This window comes from Mus musculus, chromosome 8, assembly GCF_000001635.26.
Source record: "Mus musculus strain C57BL/6J chromosome 8, GRCm38.p6 C57BL/6J".
NCBI classification, from domain to species: domain Eukaryota; kingdom Metazoa; phylum Chordata; class Mammalia; order Rodentia; family Muridae; genus Mus; species Mus musculus.
In genome coordinates, this window is record NC_000074.6 from 60,941,033 (window position 1) to 60,960,768 (window position 19,736).

The 19,736-nt window shown below is 36.5% G+C and overlaps 1 protein-coding gene across 9 annotated transcripts in view; it reads right to left on the bottom strand.

Moving 5' to 3' along the window:
* The window catches only part of Clcn3 (chloride channel, voltage-sensitive 3), a 72,929-nt gene that overhangs the window by 30,644 nt on the left and 22,549 nt on the right, over nt 1-19,736 (bottom strand). For 6 of the 9 annotated variants that reach the window (XR_001778397.2, NM_007711.3, NM_173873.1 and 3 more), the window contains one exon: nt 225-382. Coding sequence is in view for 8 of the 9 variants with exons in the window: in NM_173873.1 (NP_776298.1) it covers nt 225-382 (158 nt within the window). In the remaining variant the exon portion in view is untranslated. Of the gene's footprint in view, nt 1-224; nt 383-5,197; nt 5,411-13,510; nt 14,470-19,736 lie in introns of those variants that run through there. The other 3 variants (NM_173876.3, XM_006509259.3, XM_017312552.2) reach the window with 3 other exon arrangements.

The following is a 19,736-nucleotide window of genomic DNA, read 5'->3' on the forward strand; positions in this document are numbered from 1 at the left end:
GTGTTTTTGTTGCTGTTGTTTTTAAACTACCTCAAACCCTATACAGAAGAACACAGAATACAAAGGAGCTACAGAGGAAACATCAAGACAAAGCAGAGAAAAATGTATCACATGTCGAAATATATTTTAATGTATAATGTTTTAGTGGCCTGCAATCAGTGGCAGAAATACAATTGTAAACGATCCATCTTGCACTATTTTTATAAAATGCTGAAAGTACTCACCCGTCTGTGCCTTTCTCTGTCCTTACACTTCTCTCGCACCCAGTCAATAGTATGGAAATCATCGTAGGTACCGACACCTGGGATAGGCTCATCCAAAAGATCCAGCAAGTGTGTAGAGCTATTAATGCTGCCTCCATTTGTCATTGTATAATGAGTTCCTACAGGACAAAAAAAGTCTATTTTATAAGCTGACAGTGAGTTTTGCAACTTCTTTAGAAATTGGTAAGTTGCAAATGTCATCACAAATCACTGAAAAGTAGAAGAAACATTGACTACCCAAAATTAGAAATAAGGCAAAAATAATACTCATGACCTCACACAGTTCTATTAGCAATCAACCTAACGGTCATCTGATACTCAATCAACCTAACGGTCACCTGATACTCTGGCCAAGAGAATTTTGTATGAATTTCTACAAATTTTTTTTTACCACTGGTAATAAAATTTTTTTCTACAAAATTTTTTTACCACTGGTAATAAAATAGACTCCATCAAGTTAGAAGACAACTTTTGAAGACTGATAAACTGAAAATGATTTTCATCTAGTAAAATGTAAGTTGTTGCTTTCTAGTAGGAAAGATAACTCTCAGAATTGTAAACTTTTTTGTTGTTCTTTGTTGTTTTATGTCTTAAAATAATTTTCTTTGCTTCACAGACTACACACATGTCTGCCTCACAGGTTCTCTGAATCAGTTTTATCATCAAGCTGGTTCCTTCATTAGGGTTAAATAAATCTTAGTCACCTATTTACTATATATTTTATATGATTAAACAAACTTAAAGAAGGTCCTGGAATGCTAAAAGACAACTGGGGAATTGAAGAAATACAGGCAGCTTTTAATTATGATAATAAGTTCAATCTAAGACATGAAATAAAATGCAAATTTTTAAGTATGTAACTGCACTGAGCTGTTAGTTTTGTGGAGAGGCCTTGACAAAAAGTCCATATATTAAATACAAACCCTTTGGGAAGAGAAAGCTATCACATCTAATATATACTGTAGTAGTCTGAACATGAATGCTTTTATAGGCTCATATACCTGCATACTTAGTCCCCATCAGAACTATTTGGAAAGATTAGGAGGTGTGTCCTTGTTGGAGTAGGTGTGTCCTTATTGGAGGAGATGTGTCTGTGGGGTGGGCTTTGTGATTTCCAAAACCCATCCAAGCCCAGTGTCTGTCTCCGTGCGTCTGTCTCTCCTCCCTTTGTACTCCCTCTCCCCTGCACTGTGCCTACTACCTATGGAACTCTCAGCTACTGCTCCAGTGCCATGCCTGTCTGCTTCTTCCCATGATAATGGCCCTAACTCTATGAAACCGTAAACAAATCCCCAATTAAATGCTTCTTTTAAAATAAGAGGTGCCCTGGTGTCTCTTCAGAACAACAGAACAGAAACCAGGATATACATACATGATCTCAAACCAGCAAGTTTACTAGTTGGAATTTTTCTTTTAAGATTCTATCTGTACAATCTTAGAACAAATTAAAACTGAGCATAGTGTGGGCAGAATTTCCTAAAACGTGTTATAGAAAACAAAAGCAGTTAACAGCAAGAGGGCAAGTATTTTAGACATGAAAGCCAATTCTGCCACTGTACTACAAAGTAAGGTACGGAAATATATTACTGGACAGATATGGAAGCACTCTAACAAAAGTTTTAAAACCAGGTGAAAACTTGCCTTTAAAAAAAACAAAAGAAAGGAGCTTGAGAGATGGCTCATCAGTTATGAGCACTATCTGCTCTTCCAGAGGTCCTGAGTTCAATTCCCAGCAACCACAGGGCAGCTCACAACCATCTATAATGTGGTCTGGTGCCCTCTTGTGGCTTGCAGGTGTACATGCAAATAACGCACTCATACATAAAATAAATAAACCTAAATCAAAAAGAAAGAAAGAAAGAAAGAAAGAAAGAAAGAAAGAAAGAAAGAAAGAGAGAAAGAGAGAGATATGAAGGTAAGAGTTGTCATGTGGCCACAGTTTTCCAAGCCTTAATGTACAGACTTTGTGCCAAAAGCAAATTTAAAATAAATTTAAATTTAAAATGAGACCTATTTTTTTCCCTGATTTTTAAGGACTAAGCAAATTTCCTAGACGACCTTTGCTCGGCTGTCTTTCTGTTTTAAATGGACACATTCCCTTTTATGTAGAGATAAAGAAATAATAACATCAAAAAAGCTATTCTATGGCAAGGTCAGAAGCAGAAGTCTTCACTAGACCGAGAAACTTTAGCACTGCTAAGATATAAGCTAATGAAATACACTGTGGGTTACAAACCCTTTCCTCATAATTCAAATGCCTAGAAACAAGGTATGAAATGTTTATTTGAAATGTCTAATATGAGTGTCCATTTCCTTTTCCTTTAAAGATATAATCCCTGCATTGTAATGTTTACATTCATTACATAAAACACATTCATACTACATTTAAAGCTTTAAACACATTTTCAAGAAGAAAATGTCATTTATCAAATTATAAAGGCATTTAGATATCTTGGCAAATGTAAGAGTATCTACTTTGCTTTCTATCTGGTAACATTGAAACTGGTATTTGGAGGAAAGTGTCAAGAACCCTGTGTCTTTATGGAATGTTGCGTGATGCTTTATAGTATTTATAGCAAAAGAAAAAGGATCCTCTCACAAGAACAAACCAAATACACCCAAGTAAAGGAAGTTTTGCAAAATAAAGAGTTGTTTTATTCCTCAAACTGTTAGCTAGGCGTGGTGGCACATACGTTTACTCTCAGCACTAGGAAGGCAGAGGCAGTTGGATATGAAGTTGAGGCCAGCCTGGATACACAGAGAGAACTTGTCTCAAAAATAAAGAATGAGCAATGAACTGTCCTGAATTAAAAGAGACATGACATCTAACTATAAAATGTGCCTTACTGATCTAGACTACCGAGCTAGATCAAGTAAAAATGTTATACCAATGTCAATTCTGATTTTTAAAAATCATAATATAGTTATATACAGATATCCTTTTTTGAGGAAGACGTACTTTTTCTGAATTTTACTCTTATAATTAAAAATATAGTATATTCATAATGCATTATCTATAGAAAATGTCACATTTTACCTGGAATATTTAATACAAAGGCAAAGAACAAAAGACAGAATAAACTAATGTGGTAAACTGCTAATATTTTAGGAATTCAGATAAAATATAGAGGACTCTGTATTAATTTTCACTTCTATAAATCTGAAAATTTGTTTCTTCAATGCTGAAGACCATTAAAACTATATCCTCAGCCCTGAAATTATTGTAAAGAATTTACTACAGACATAAAAGTGGCTCATTCAGTAAAGTGCTTGCTATTATATAAGCATGAAAATTTGAGTTCAGACCTTAGAACTCATAAAACTCCAGGTGCAGCCATGAAATATTAGGGGAGCACAGATAAGAGGACCCCTAGGGCTTGCTGGCTAGTCAATCTACCCAGTTAGAAAGCTCCAAGTTCAGTGAGAGACCCTGCCTTCCACAAAAAAAAAGGGGGGGGGGAAGGAAAAGAATGAGGGGGGGGGGCTAGAGAGATGGTACAAAGGTACAAAAACACTTGCTGCTCTTCCAAAGGACCCAAGTTCCATTCCCAGCAAAAGACCTGCAACTCTAGAATCACAGGATCCAATGCTGAGTGACTGAGAAAGACACCATGCTTCCACATGCAGCTGTGTGCGCAGACACACACACACACACACACACACACACACACACACACACACACACACACACACACACACACAGAGCAACCACATCTCACACAGGCACAAATCAACTACTAAAGGCTCTAGAGATTCTAGTACTATTCTTACCTATGTTGCTCTTATCTGAACGGAGCTAAAGAGCTACGTAGTCTTCTGATTTCACGACTTTTCTATGTAAAACTCAGAACTTGTATACCCTTCAACATACCTGTACAATAATACATTACTAGAACCAAGAAAAGCATTTCTAGACTGTGTCATAAAGATATACATATAGAATATCTATTTCTCCTATACAGTTGTGAACTGAGAAGCAGGAAAAGATTGCTATTCTTACTTTTATGAACTAGGAAAACAGGAGCACAGCAAACACTTATATTTATCATTCATGTATCTTGAATATAGTGACTGTGAAGTAACTACCCTACGAAAACTATTCCAACATGTCAATTCACAAAACTGCAGCAAATTAAGATTTCCGAAAATCAAAAATTTCCAACAATTTTAATATTTCGTTAGTATAGAACGCCTGTAAATGGTTTTATATACTTTGTTCCACCAAATAACACACAAAAACTAAGTTGTAACAAAGAGAAAGAAAAGACAGACGCTTCAGTCTTCTCTAATTTATCATAGAGATGCATACATATGCAAGTGGAGTGACTTTAAAGGTATAACTGTGTAACTGTAATAACAGCCATCAAGTATCTCAAATACATCTCTGTATACAGTTCACAGCATGTAGATATGTATAAGGATTCAGTTACATATGCGAAAATGAGGTAAACTGAAGTCAATTACATGTGGATTAAAGTTTTTAGTAAGCAACAAATTAATAAACATCACCCTTCAATGCCTTAAAGTACACAAGTTTTAATTATTACCCAAACACAAGTTGAAGTTCTCGGACATGTAGGGTATTCTCTTGTACGAGCTGGTTAGTATATAAATTATAATACAGTTTTTCTAAAATTGATATATAAAAATAAGCTTTGGAAAACGAAGGTCTTCAAGGATAAAATAGAGGCAGTCAGGCCACTGCTTCCTTGATTAGTATGCCTTTCTTTGCCTTCAGCATCTCTTACAATTGGTTTAATAACCTAAACTGACAGGATGTCATTTCTAATGCAAATGCTGCCCTCATTTGCTTATCTGTAGAGACATTAATGACAAGTAGGCGAGTACCTTTTGGAACTAAGAATGAAGTTCCATGACCTTATTATTTTTATCCTGCCCACAAACTCCCACTGACCATCAAATATATGCATTACCAGGTAAAAGAGTAGAACATAAAATTTCAGTATTACTGGAGCTGGAGAGATGGCTCAGCAGTGAAAAGCACTCGCTATTCTTGCAGAGAACCCAGGCTCATTTCCAAGCAGCAACATGAGAGCTCACAGCCATCTATAACTCCAGGTTTACGATGGTCTCTGCTGGCCTCCACAGGCATTGCACACATGTGGTGCACAACCATACATGCATACAAACACATATATAAAATAAGGATAAGTTAATTAAGAATTCTGAAACCCATACAAAAAAGAAAATCATAAAAGCAAATACTTTTGATCACAAGAGATGATATTCTAGATTTCAAAACTCTGTGAGGAAAGGGGCTTAGAATTTCTGGAAGCCATATGAAACACCATTTTGCCATATTCCTTGAGATATGCTGTACAAAGACTAGAAGAGAACCAAGTAAAGAAGAAAGTTATAGACTAAAGATAGGCTTCAACTGTTCCCATTTCCTGGATGTGAAATACATAGAGCAGACTTACTCATAAGCTGGCCATATTTGTTTAGATGTTGAGCTATTCATTCATACTTTATGAAAGTTCTGTCATTAAATGTACACATATCACTTTGATGAATATATTTTCTAGGATACACTATAACTTAAAAATTTAGATCACTAGACCATTGCAAACATTATCTGAATTATATATTTTTCTTAGTCATCTTTTATAATTAATTTCAACTTTTTCTTGTCCCATTTTTCAAAGCCCACTACTAAATATTCATTACTAATAATCAGGTATATCTCCAAACTTAAAATGATAAAATAATAAAACTGTATCCTCATCAAAGGGGTATTAGTTATGCAAGAGGTCCATATTGATTCTGCCCATTTGGTGTCCCTTTGCTTCTAGCAACATGTCTCAGCGCTTAAGAGCACTGGCTGCTCTTCTGGAGGTCCTGAGTTCAAATCCCAGCCATCACAAGGTGGCTCATAACATCTGTAATGAGATCTGATGCCCTCTTCTGGTGTGTCTGAAGACAGCTACAGTGTACTCACATAATATAAATAAATCTTTAAAAAACAAAAAACTTCTGCCCTATGTAGTAGGAAACCTTGATGAGATCTATAAGATACATGCCTCTGCCAAGAAAAAGATGAGTATGAGGCTGGAACCAAGCACCAGGCACTGGATTTGAACTCTCTATGAGGGAGAGAAGGGAGGGAGAGAAAAGAGGGAGAAAGGGGGAGGGGGATGAGAGGGAAGAAGGGGGGGTCTATAAAAAATAGCTGCTGGCTATATAAAATTCAAACATACAAATACAAGAAGTGAAACCAATCCATTTTAACAACCATCAAAAGGATGTAAGCTGGCTCCCACTACTTGGATCCCAAGAATAGCTGGACAAATATCTTTCTTCAGAGGAGCCTAGAAAAGAACTTTCATGACCTTAATGCACTTTGGTGTTAGAAGGTTTGAAAGTCAAATTCCAGATCTGCTACCTATTAGCTTTGTGATCCAGCACATATTACTTATTAACCTTTTAGCCCATAGGTCCATTTTGTCAGCTACTCTTAGCTTAGAAGCAAGTGTATAGACTAGAAGCAAGTAAGTAATGAGAAAGCTTAATACTGACAGGTAAGAGGAAATAAAATACCCACAAACTTTAACCTATTTAAATATTTTGTGTCTAAGACATCATCAAATTAAATCATATTATGACATTCATCAATGATCAAATCATTTAGTATTAATCTTAACCCCAAACATGGACAACATGCAAAAGAGAATGGGAGAAAAAGCTATGTTCTTCATTTAGACAAGAAGTTCTTCAACTTTAGAGATGGTGGAGGGGGTTCTCAAATTTTTAACTAATCATAATTATACTAATATGTATACAAAGGTAAATCACTTAGAAATGATCAATAATGTAATTAGTGACAATTTCACAGTTCAAATATCAAAAATACGGAAAGATCTGACTTAGAAAAACTACTCAGCTAATGAACTATGTACACAGACTGGCTTGCATGTACACAGACTTGGCCTCCTACTTACTATACAAAGAAGACTTTTTAGCTTCATTTTGTTCTTTTATAGCCACAGAACTTTATAACGCTCAGACAACTATGGAAATAAAATGCATTTATCTGTAGAAAAATTAAGGTACATAAATATATTAAAAATATATTTCTAATAGAGAAAAATAATCTTTTCTTTTTTTAAAAAAATTTATTTTATGTAAATGAGTGCTCTATCTGTATGTACAGCTGCATGGCAGAAGAGAGCATCATATCCTAAGATAGATGGCTAAGAGCCATCACGTGGTTTCTGCGAACTGAACTCAGGACCTCTGGAAGCGCAGACAGTGCTCTAAACCACTGAGCCATTTCTCCAGCCCCAAGAATAATGCTTTGAACAAATGATGCTGAGGAACGCTATCTATGCAAAAGGATGAAACTAGATGCCCAACTCACACATACATGAACAAAAACTCAAATGTTTTGATCCAAAATTAGAATTAGCTAAAACTGCAAAACCCTAAGAAGAAAACGTAAGAGTTTTGTGACCTTGAATTAGTCAAGTAGATTTATCAACAAAGGATACATGATAAATGAGAAAAGTATATCAAGTGGGCCACATCAGAATTAAAGTAGCTTTTCCATGCAAAGGCTAGATCTATTAACTAGCTCACATCTGAAAACATTAAAAACTACTAACACTTGTGGAATATCTATTGTGCAATAGACATGATTCTTAGTACAGCTCACTCAATACATCATTATAAGGCAAGACTTATTATCTATTTTATAAATTTGAAAAACAAAGAAAGAATACAATGAAATAATATCAAGACCATAATGTAAGTAAGTAGTGGAATAAACACCCAAACCTATGCATTTATTCCAAAGTTACTGCCACTGTATTAATAATAGGGTCAAAAAACATAATTTCATGATTGGAAGATATATATTTAGGTCAAGTCTCAAGAGTAGGTTCAGAATAATTAGTCAAAAACCTCAAAAACAAAAGAGGAGAAAATGTTGTATTCCCACCCTTGGGCAGTGTTTTGCTCACAGATTATACACTGTAAAACTGCTATGCTAACAGTACAGCCCCTCTTTCACCCTCAGGGTGTTCAAGACTCATTACACCATGGAGAGCCTACCTTTGCTCATCAAACTGAACCATGCCTCTAGGTGGACACTTAGAAACTAGTTTTTAAGCCCTTAGACTGTAGCCTACAGCATCCCTAACTGATACAGCTTACAGATATGTACCTAAATAAAATCAAAGTTTAGTAAATGAAACTGTTTAGTAAGTAGTGATTTTTTCAATTTTCATTTTCTTCATCTTTTGAAAAATACTGGTAAATTTCTTTCTGACCAACATTTTAAACCTAAAAGGTTGACACAAAACTAGAGAAAAATAAATATCAAGATTATCTACTTTTCCATAAATTAAAAATCTTTATGTACCTCCTACTAAGCTTCAATGTATAGTTGATGATCTGTACTAAATGAAAACAGGATTCAGTAATAAATCCCATAGTTATACAAACAGCAAACTAATGGTTTTCTCACAGACAAACACTCAAACACCTATTTTCAAATAGAACAGGCATACCACTGCTTAATGAGATTGTCATTTATTACCTCCAGGCCAAGTTCCAAAGACACAAGGGTGAACTTGCCATTTCCAGTGTTACTGCTATCACAGCAGATAAACTTAAGCACACACTGAACACTAGGGAAGAAGGAGCCAGAAACCCATGTGTAACAGTCTCCTGACACAGTTATGTCTGTCTCGAGAGCAACAGATGCAGCCACGTATGTGTTCTCCTCTAGGAGCTTAGTAGTAAGGATCGTCATCCTAGTAAGGGGAGGAAGGGTGAATGTAGGTTGATAACAGAAGTCCCAGAGTCTGGGTAAATTAAAAAGGGTTGCGATGTGACTCATCTGGTAGCTAATCACCTAGTATGTACAAAATCTAATCCCAGCACTTGGGAGGTAGAAGCAGGAAGATCAGACAATCAAGATCATCTTCAACTACATTTCAAGGTTGCAGCCTGGACCACGTAAAACTGCTTGAAAACACAAAACGGGGTAGGAGTGGGGGTTGTCAAATATATAAAGTTCTATATGAGTGCTCTATCTGTATGTACAGCTGCAGTTAGTAAGTGATCAGTTGATAGTGGCTAGATCAATGACAGTATAAATGAAATATAACAGTATGTACTCTGAAAAATTGTTCAGTCATCCAGTCATATTTAACTACTTAAACCACAAAGACCTAGAAGCTAATACAAAAATCCCAAAGAAGGCATGCAATTAACCAGTACCCACTGCTGAGCCCACTGCCTACTTCAATGTGCTGTTTAGTTTTATGTTCTGTTGTCACCTCAATATAAATAGCAGCCTTAGACAAGGTAGCTACAAGCTCCTATGCATACTGAACGCAGGTTCAAACTTCACTTCTCATCTCTGCATATGCAATGATGCAGATACAGCATCAAAACAATTTACAAAAAAAGAAGTTAAAGTAAATTTTGTTTTGGTCTGAGTTATAAAGGAAGAAATGCACACTCATGCACTTGGACACATACAAAGGACAAAAACACCCTACATATTAAGCACAGTAATTAAAAATAAAAAACAAAATTGTAAAGTACAATTTAGGTCACTAGTGTCCTATGTAAGCACAAAACTTGCTGCAAGAAAAAAAATCAACATTGCAAATTTAGTAAATGTGGTAAGAGGTGTGCTCATCTCCTGAGATTTGAATATACAAAGCATTTCTGATGTAGGATAAGTCATGAGATGATTTAAAATAAATCATAGTAAAGTGTCTGTTTAAAATGTTTAGGATTTTTATTAAAAATGTAAATATAATGGGAAGTATAAATTTGACCACAGATCTGTTTTATAACAAATGAAGACAAATAATACTATAAAACAAGCATTAGTAATATCAAATAATTTTTTATTATTTTAATCAGAAGCCTATAGGATATCCTTTTGACAACAAGAATGCATTTAACATCTGGATTTGTACAAGTGGAAAGCTACTACAATTTCAGGAGGAAAGAAAAATGTGTTTACATTATAGGGTAGGGAAAAGATTTAAATCATCGCCTTCACTGCTGCCTCTACTCCTCACAATGAAACTTGCTGACAGATATGATGCAGCAGAGCTCATCATTCTCTGGCCAGCTCTCTACTCCCTGACACTGCACTTAGTCCATTTTCTCCACCACAGACACCTGGCAAATTCCCCTGTTCACAGAAAAATGGCCTACTTAGTACCACCTGCCAAAACACTTGTCTCTCTCTTCCTCTCCTAAAGGGCCATGGAACGCTCAGTCTAACAGCAGCTTCAGGAGACTAGCATCCTCCATGGTTTGTTTTCAACATCAGAAGCCTTAAGCCCCCAGCAGACTGAAGGACCAGTCGTTTGAGGCTTGTACGCAATGAGAAAATGATCAAATGATGAGAAGGGTCAAATTATGTGAATCAATTCTATTCAATTTTAGCTATTAGTATTACTCCTGTAGCTGTCATCGCTCTCCACAGTACCTAGTTAGGATTTCTATAAACACAGAGTTCCATAAGTACTTCAAATTAAAAAAAAAAAAAAAAACAAACCAGGTAGTCAAATAATGTTTAAAGGCTTTTTACATGGAGTAAATGGAATATTAAACCTGTTCCTTCTAGGTCCATCAAAAAAAAAAAAAAAAAAAAAAAAAAAAAAAGCCAGTCTAGGGCCTGGGGCCTGGTGAGAAGGTTCAGTAGATTACAAACTTTCTACCAAGCCTGATGACCAGAGTTGAACTCCTGGGACCCACATGACTGAAGGACAGGAACTGATTTCTACAAGTGCCACTGTGTAGTTGTCATGTGACACCCAAGTAACACACAATGAATAAAATAAATATAAGAAAAACATTTCTTTAAAATCAAAACCATGCAAAGGGATTAGTAGACGAAAGAACTCAATCCCAAACTACTTCAACTTCACAAAGAAAGCCAACATAGTGAATGAAACCAGCAGTACAAAGAATTACCCCCAAAGAAGGCTATTTCTAAAATATGATTTTAACTTCTAATAAGTAATATATAAATGACTTCAACTTTCAGTCTACTTGCTCTTTCAGATGCTATATTATGCACTAAAGTAAAAAGCTTAATTATTTAGCATTCCACCTTGAAAAGTGGTGATTAAGCCTAATTACCCACAGAGCTAATCCCTACCTCCAGCTTTACTTACCAACAGCCTTTACAATTTTATACTTTGAATTTCACCTTTTTTCCCTTTACCAGCCTGAAGATCTATTTCTAATTACTGCATTTTGTCTTCACAGGAAAGCTGATGCACTTTGCTTGATTTAAGCTATTTTCCTATATTCATATCACCAGTTCCTTTGTGCTGACCTATGGTTTCACAGGGTCATAAATTATGGAAAGCAAATGCTTTCTCACACATAGACACTAGGACACTACCCTATGTTCTTAATGATATGGGACAGTCAAGTAAGGCAAATACATAACTGAGCAAACGCAGTGCTTCCTAAAACCACCACTTGTATTAACAGAGAAGGTCTCATCAGAATCAGGACCACGTCTGAGCTTCTGACAGTGGTCAGGCCTTCAAGATGATTCCAGGGAACTATTTAAGAAAATGTCCCAGAAATATTTTTTTCAATTTCTCTCTTGGTAATCTGTACGTGTCATTTGACATAAGTTATGACATTTCTTATTTCTTGTACATTTTTACACAGGCAGTCTATAAATTTGCACTGCCAAGACTATCAGATAGTGCTGCCCAACCCTTCTAGTTAATCAGTACTAACAAACGGATGCTGTTTTCACTCAGAGAAAGTATGGTCTGCCTGCCTTTGCCATTTCCCATATTAGTAAATAATGTGACATTTGAATAATCACTGTTCAATACGAATATTACCAGGAAACGGATGACAGAAACACAGGGAAACTCTATCAGGAAAAGGAAAAAAATACCAGGGAGTAAAAATTTAGGAGAATTTATTCCTTATACTTTTAGATACACACACACACACACACACACGTATGTCAGAACATCATTAGGAGAAATTATTTTTTGTACTTTTTATACTTTTATAATGTTAGAAGAAATGTTCTAAAAGTACAAAGAATAATTTCTTTTATTTATTTTTTTACTAAATCCTAATTTATACATGCACACATATACAATTCATAAAGGAAAGCACAATATATGGGACATGATCTTAGTTTTTCCTCAAAATATAAAAAGAAACCTTTTACTAAGCACAGAATTCTACAGAGTAAAGTTGCAACTGTTTAGAATCCAATTATTGTTTTGCAGTTTGCAACGTAATCAGTATCTGTTGAATGCATTATAATTCCTAAATTCCATACAACTTAAAATTATTGTCAGGATACAAAATGTATTTTAAATCTTCCTCATTTAGTTGGGATTAAACCATAAACTTTATAACATCAGCAAATAATATGACTCATATATGAAGTCATCTAGCTAAAGAATGTTTCTTGAAGTTAATTTCTAGAACAACAAATGCCAACCATTTTTTAAAAAATAATCAATTTAAGAAAATGAACAAAAGATCAGTTTAATTAACAAACACCTAGTTAGTTTTAAGACAGAGCCTGCCGAAAGATTTACACCATTACACTGGCTGCTCATCTGTTCTCTAACTACCGACTTCCATTCTGCAAAATGTATAAAAACGAAACCTACATTGTTTTATCCTATCAAGTTGTACAAGATGCCTATGGGGGACAATATAGTATGTCAATTAGCTAAGACATTACATTAAAAAAATGTTAAGCCAAAAGAATTGTTCTTTACTTTGTAAATGTTATAAAATGCAGCTAAGAGCTTTCACTATTACTCTATGATACAAAGTCTACATGGTAATTGGCAGCAGTCAAAACAGAATGGTATATGGGCACTTGATTTCACTGTGTAAACTAAAGAAAATATAAGTTTCCACAGCAATAAAAACACCACTTTGCAGGTGCCAACCAACAGACCACAGGACTTCAGCTAGCTGGAAAAGCAGCTTATTTTTGGAGTTAAACAGAAAGCTGTTCACACAGAAGATGGAGTCAGAGCCCAATGTGATCTGAGGCACTGCTAATCGCCACAGAGCAAACAATCAGGGAGGGCCCCAGCCTGCTGGGAAGGTTGCATTCTCCCATACCAACAAGGCAGGGCAAGTAAGCAGCTCACTGCAGCACGGAGGACAACAGCCAGCCTGTTCCCAGAACCGCCCAGCCGCATGCACAACATACCAACAGAGAATTCAGAGCAAGGGGATGGCGTTACCTCTTTTATGTAATTCTCTCAAGGGAATACTGTCTCCTCCCCCGTCATAAGGCAAATAGGGATCAGAAGAAGCATCCATGACCAGAATTTAAAAAAATAATAATTATAAGATCGAGAAGCTTGCTAGATTAAAAAGACTGGCATTTTCCCTTCCCCTGCTATAGCAAGCAAGGAAGATGCCATATTTGATGAGGTTAGAACTGCATAGTTCGACTGGCTGAAGCAACTGGGTTCTTCCACAGTGGATGATGTCATCAAAGGGAAATTATTGCAGCCTGGTTGCTAGTGGCTACAATCTAGCCCGGCTTAGAGGCAGGCAGCGCAGCCTTCTTAATCAGGTCCTGCTGTGTACGCCGATGACTAAGCGCCAAGTATAACAGACGAAACTGGTTTGAGAAATTTAAAGTGCTCACAACGTAGTTTTAATAGTAAGACAGTAGAAATATTTATTTTTAATTTATGAAAATATAAGAAAGAAAAAGGTAGTTCTAGATCCAGAGAATGATGCTTTTCATGTCTAATGTAGAAACGTCAGCACTAAAACGGATGTTTTATAAATGTACTAATTTATGCAGTAAATTCGTATGAGTCATAACAGTGAAAAACTAAAACATACCAACAAGTTCTCGATAGTATTAGCTTTAAGACTGTCCTTAACTGTCTTTTAATCCTCAACCTATTATGGAGAATTAAAAACCTGAGTCACTGGGTTGATGGTATTTTATCTCATTTGCTAATCCTCCCCCCCCCCACCCCCCAGCAGCATCTTTTTCTTTCCTTCAAACAACAGCTGGGAGACATTCTAATTAGGAGAAAGGTGAATTATGCAAAAAGATTTATTTTGTAGGAGACTTTCTATTTTGCTGTTTTCCATCTTATAGAAGACTGTGCTAAGAAAGACTTTGAGTAAAAAAATATGTATCAAAGTTAGCTACTCCCATCTTTGCTTAAAAAAAAAAAAAAATTAAGTTTAAAAATGTAACTTTTTGTTTTTAAAACAGCTATTCCAAACATAACTACTGCAGCACAGTGGTGGTGCAGGCCTTTAATCCCAGCACTTGGGAGGCAGAGGCAGGCAGATTTCTGAGTTCAAGACCAGCCTGGTCTACAGAGTGAGTTACAGGACAGCCAGGGCTACATAGAGAAACCCTGTCTCAAAAACACAAAAACAAAACAAAACAAAAAAACCAAACATATCTAGTGTTCATATGTGATAGGAGTACAAGTTTCACAGATTCTTCTGAGTCCTCTGACTGGAACACTCTTCTAAAATGACTGTTATACAGTACACTAAACAGGTGATGTCCACCACAGAAAATACTATGGAACTTGGGCAAAGATCTATAAACCGTGTTTTTGTCAATCTTGAATGAGACAACCTCTAAGGTCCGCTCCCACTCTGTGTGCATCTGAAAACTGAAGGTAAAGGGAATAAAGGGAGAAAGTCTACTCAATTCGCCTGGTCTATTTTCAATTATCTGTAGTCTTCTCTCCCAAGATCATAAATTAAATAGGTTTCTAGATTTCAAAAGTCTTCAAACTCAAATAAACAGAGCTTGTTACAAAAGTCCATGTGGAATCTGGAAGTGAGGACTAGGAAAAGAATACAAACCAGAATTGAAATTAAAATAATAAAGGTTTTTCAAGTTCTCTTGGAAAACTGTATTTTAAGCAAGAAAAGCTTTGACAAAGTCATTTTTTTTTTGTTTTTGTTTTTGTTTTTCGAGACAGAGTTTCCCTGTATAGCTCTGGCTGTCCTGGAACTCACTCTGTAGACCAGGCTGGCCTCGAATTCAGAAATCCGCCTGCCTCTGCCTCCCGAGTGCCGGTATTAAAGGTGTGCGCCACCACGCCAGGCTTGACAAAGTCAATTTTACCAACAAATATAGACTGTATAACACTTATAAGCCATTTCATTTGAATGAGACTATACTCTTACATACCGTAACATGAGAAGCCTCCCTACAAACACCCCGTATCTGGGCACACTCTCCGACCTTGCTCATTAGGAATGAGAAGCACAGGAGCAGGGGGCATATCATACCTGTGAAATGCTAACAATGCCAAGTAAATTTTGTAGCAATAGTGATTCACCTTTCAAGGTAAAAAATATGTGCATATAATATATATTATTGTGCTGGTATTCAGAGAGGTAAGTTTAGTATGAAACATCAAGTTGAACAGCTGGTATCACTGAGCAACGAGGCAGAAGAGTAAAGTGAGCGCTTCCTCAGTACTTACACAGTACACACCAGATGAGGTGAAGGGAAAGGTGGACATTGTGTGCTTTACATCTTAGACCTCTCAGTGTTTGTTTAGTGATAACACAATAAGCTGAAATACAAAACAGTTCTGTAACAGTCATACCTCAGAAAGTCTTAGAACCTTGCCTGGGCAGATATGTTAGAAAAGGACAAGGTACACTGGAGAGAGAAGCAGGACTGTGACCGGGTAATTACCACGCGTTACACTTAGGGGTGTGGTGGAAGGGAAGGGAAGAAAAGATAAAGCCTAACCTGTAAGCAAGGCATGCATGAAAGTCTCATGGGAGAACCTCTGAGGAACCAAAACCCTGAAAGGCTAGACAGCACACACAGGCCCTGGAAGCCTCGCCCTAGCCGACCACAATCCTCCATTCCAACCTCATACGCAAGTCAGAATATGCAGACTCTCTTTATATCGTGATATCATGATGGGCCAGCATCCTGGTCCTATATAACACTAATGATCCAAGAAAGCTACCATCTTTAAAAGGCATATTTAGAGACAATCAAAAGTTTGCCTTTAGGCCTGACCAACAAGTTACAAAAATGACAGAAAGAGAGAAAAATGTTAAACAACTCAGGAATTAAATCAGGAAACCCAAACTGAGCAACAAATGCCATAAAACCCAAGAAATCTGCTGTGAGATTTTGTCTTCTATAGACAGAAACTACACACATAAAACCTCAACAATGTAGCTGCCTAAACAAGGCCTGACCAATGGCAGCACCAGTTGCCATGACAATGCAGATGGGGAAAACCTCACAGGACCTTCCTCACCCCTAGATAAAGAGCCATGGCATAACCACAGTACCCTTTTCTTTTATTGGTTATTTTATTTACATTTCAAGTGTTATCCCCTTCCCAGTTTCCCCTCCACAAGCCCCCACTCCCCTTGCCTGCCTCTATGAGAGTGCTTCCCCCACCCACCCACCCACCCACCTACCCACTCCCACCTCACTGCCCTGGCATTCCCCTATGATGGGGGGGGGCACTGAACCTCCACAAGACCAAGGGCCTCCTCTCCCACTGATGCCAGACAAGGCCATCCTATGCTACATATGCAGCTGGAGCCATGGGCCCCTCTGTGTGTACTAAGTGCTCCCAAGGACTAAATCACCAACCACAGTACCCTTTTCTATACTTTTGAAGTTTCTACAAGAAAAAAACTCTATTTTTAATTTTATAAATTAAAGCCACTTGTGTGAAACAAACATTGATAAGAAGTATCCTTCACTCCTTAAACTAAACCAATCGCTTCTAGAAACCTCAGGTTAACAACAGCCTATAATCCATTCACATCAGACACTCAACTTTCATTTACAGTTAGTGCTCTTCCCTAAGAGAAAGTCAACGAGGGAAGGACACACACAGCAAAGCTTCCAGAGAGCTACATTAAAGCTACACCAATGGCTGCCAAGTTACACCACCACTAAACAGACACTGAGAGGTCTCAGATGTAAAGCACACAGTAAACTGAATTACAAAACAGTTCTGCAACAGTCATACCTCAGAAAGTCTTACAGCTTAATATGGCTTCCTGGTTAGCCAAATAACATACCACAGGATTAAAATACCAAACAGACAATAGCTCAATTTAAGTTCCCTCTTCTCAGGTTTGTCAAGGTGACCTAACCATAACAGTCCTCAACTATGGATACTTAATTAAATGTAAATGGATTAAATTCTTCAATTGAAAGATAATCTCTAGCAGCAGAATTACAATGTAGGTCTGCAACCAGTACTCCAGATGACACAGGAAGATGCTGAATTAAAGACCACACTGAAGTACAGCTACCACCCACTTACCAGAAACAAGACTATTAGAAAGAAAACATGATGTCAACAGACTAACACACATACAAAGATTCTCTCTATCTCTCTCATGTCAAGTATTGAATACTTTAAAAAAAAACCTCATTTTTCCTACGTGACAACGCAAGTTAAACACACTGAAATTACATGCCTATACTGATTATAATGCAATAGTAGTATAGGATTAATTAGAAATACAATCAGAAGTTCTCCTATATGTTTAAAAATTATGAATTACACTTCTAAGTAACCCACAGGTTAAGGTAAATACCACTGCAGAAGTTAAAATGACAATGATGATAATTAATGATAACATTAAAAATATAATAGTATCTATAGCCTTAAATGTAGTCAATTGAAAGAGGAAGTTAAAAGGGTAACCATTAATTACCATTTTAAAAATAATTACAGAAAAATAATTACAGAAAATAGAAGATAAAACCAAGTCAACAAAGCAGGAAAATACATATGAGAAAAACAAAAAGACAGACTTGTCAGAAAGAATAATTATTAAATCTATGATGACACAAATTAGTATAGGAAGGAGGGAAAAAGTAGTAAGAAGGTTGAGGAGAAAGAAAAGACAGGAAAAGAACAAAACTAAGAAAAGATGATAGCACAAATATCCATTATGAGGGGGAAAATAAGCCAATAGGACAGAAAAGAGTCTGGAAAGACTTCCTTCTATTTATGGGCCCTCATCTACAAGGAAGCACAACATAAGAGTGGGTATTTTAAAACTGGTTTTAAAACACTGTCATTAATACTAAGGCAACTATTTCCATGTTAAAATAAATAAATGCACACATACATATACCCTAAATACACATGTACACCATCATTTAGGTCTAAACGGCAAACAAAGTTCTTTTTAAAATAATACAGGAGGACTATCTTTATGACTTGAAAGTACAAACATTTTTCTCAAAATACAAGAGTATGAACTATATAGGGGGAAAAAATCACATAGAACAAAATTATAATTAAGAACATCTGTTCCTGGGCTGGAGAGATGGCTCAGAGGTTAAAAGCACTGACTGCTCTTCTGAAGGTCCTGAGTTCAAATCCCAGCAATAACATGGTGGCTCACAACCATCCATAATGAGATCTGACGCCCTCTTCTGGAGTCTCTGAAGACAGCTACAGTGTACTTACATATAATAAATAAATACATCTTAAAAAAAAAATCTGTTCCTAAAATGCCCACTTGAACAATGAAATGCAACCCATGGAGTAGAAAAAAAACTATGGCACATTTTACCCATTTAAGAGTTTATAGGGGCTCGAGAAATGGCTCAGAGGTTAAAAGCACTGACTGCTCTTCCAGAGGTCCTCAGTTCAAATCCCAGCAACCACATGGTGGCTCACAACCATCCATAATGAGATCTGATGCCCTCTTCTGGTGTGTCTGAAGACAGCTACAGTGTACTTATATATAATAAATAAACACATCTTTAAAAAAAAAGAGTTTAGAGATAAAAATCTCTAAGATAGGACAGTAGAGTTAAAAAAAAAAAAGGTGTGTGTGTGTGTGTGTGTGTGTGTGTGTGTGTGGTGGGGGGCAAATAACCTGTTATGTACTTCAAAGGAATCCCAAATAGCTACCATATATAAAAAAGATCTTTAATCTCTTTGGCCACCAAGAAAATTTAAATTACAATTACAACTTATAATAAACTACATGTCTGGCAATGTCAAGAGGTTTGGTGAAAGTTCATCAATGGAAACTCTGATACATCCCTGAAGCCAGTAACCTTGAACCACACCTATGGCAAAAAGCTACTTATAATCCAGGAAGTAGGACAAATGGAACTGGTGCACAAATGAAGGCTTAACTCTGAAAGTAACACTGTTCTTAACCACCAAAACCATAAAGATCTAGCAAAAATAAAATAAGAGAATTATAGTCAAGTTAGAAAAAGGATGAGGGCTGGTGAGATGGCTCAGTGGGTAAGAGCACCCGACTGCTCTTCCGAAGGTCTGGAGTTCAAATCCCAGCAACCATATGGTGGCTCACAACCATCTGTAACAAGATCTGACATCCTCTTCTGGAGTGTCTGAAGACAGCTACAGTGTACTTACATATAATAAATAAATAAATCTTTAAAAAAAAAAAGAAAGAAAAAGAAAGACACACTCCAAGGGTGAT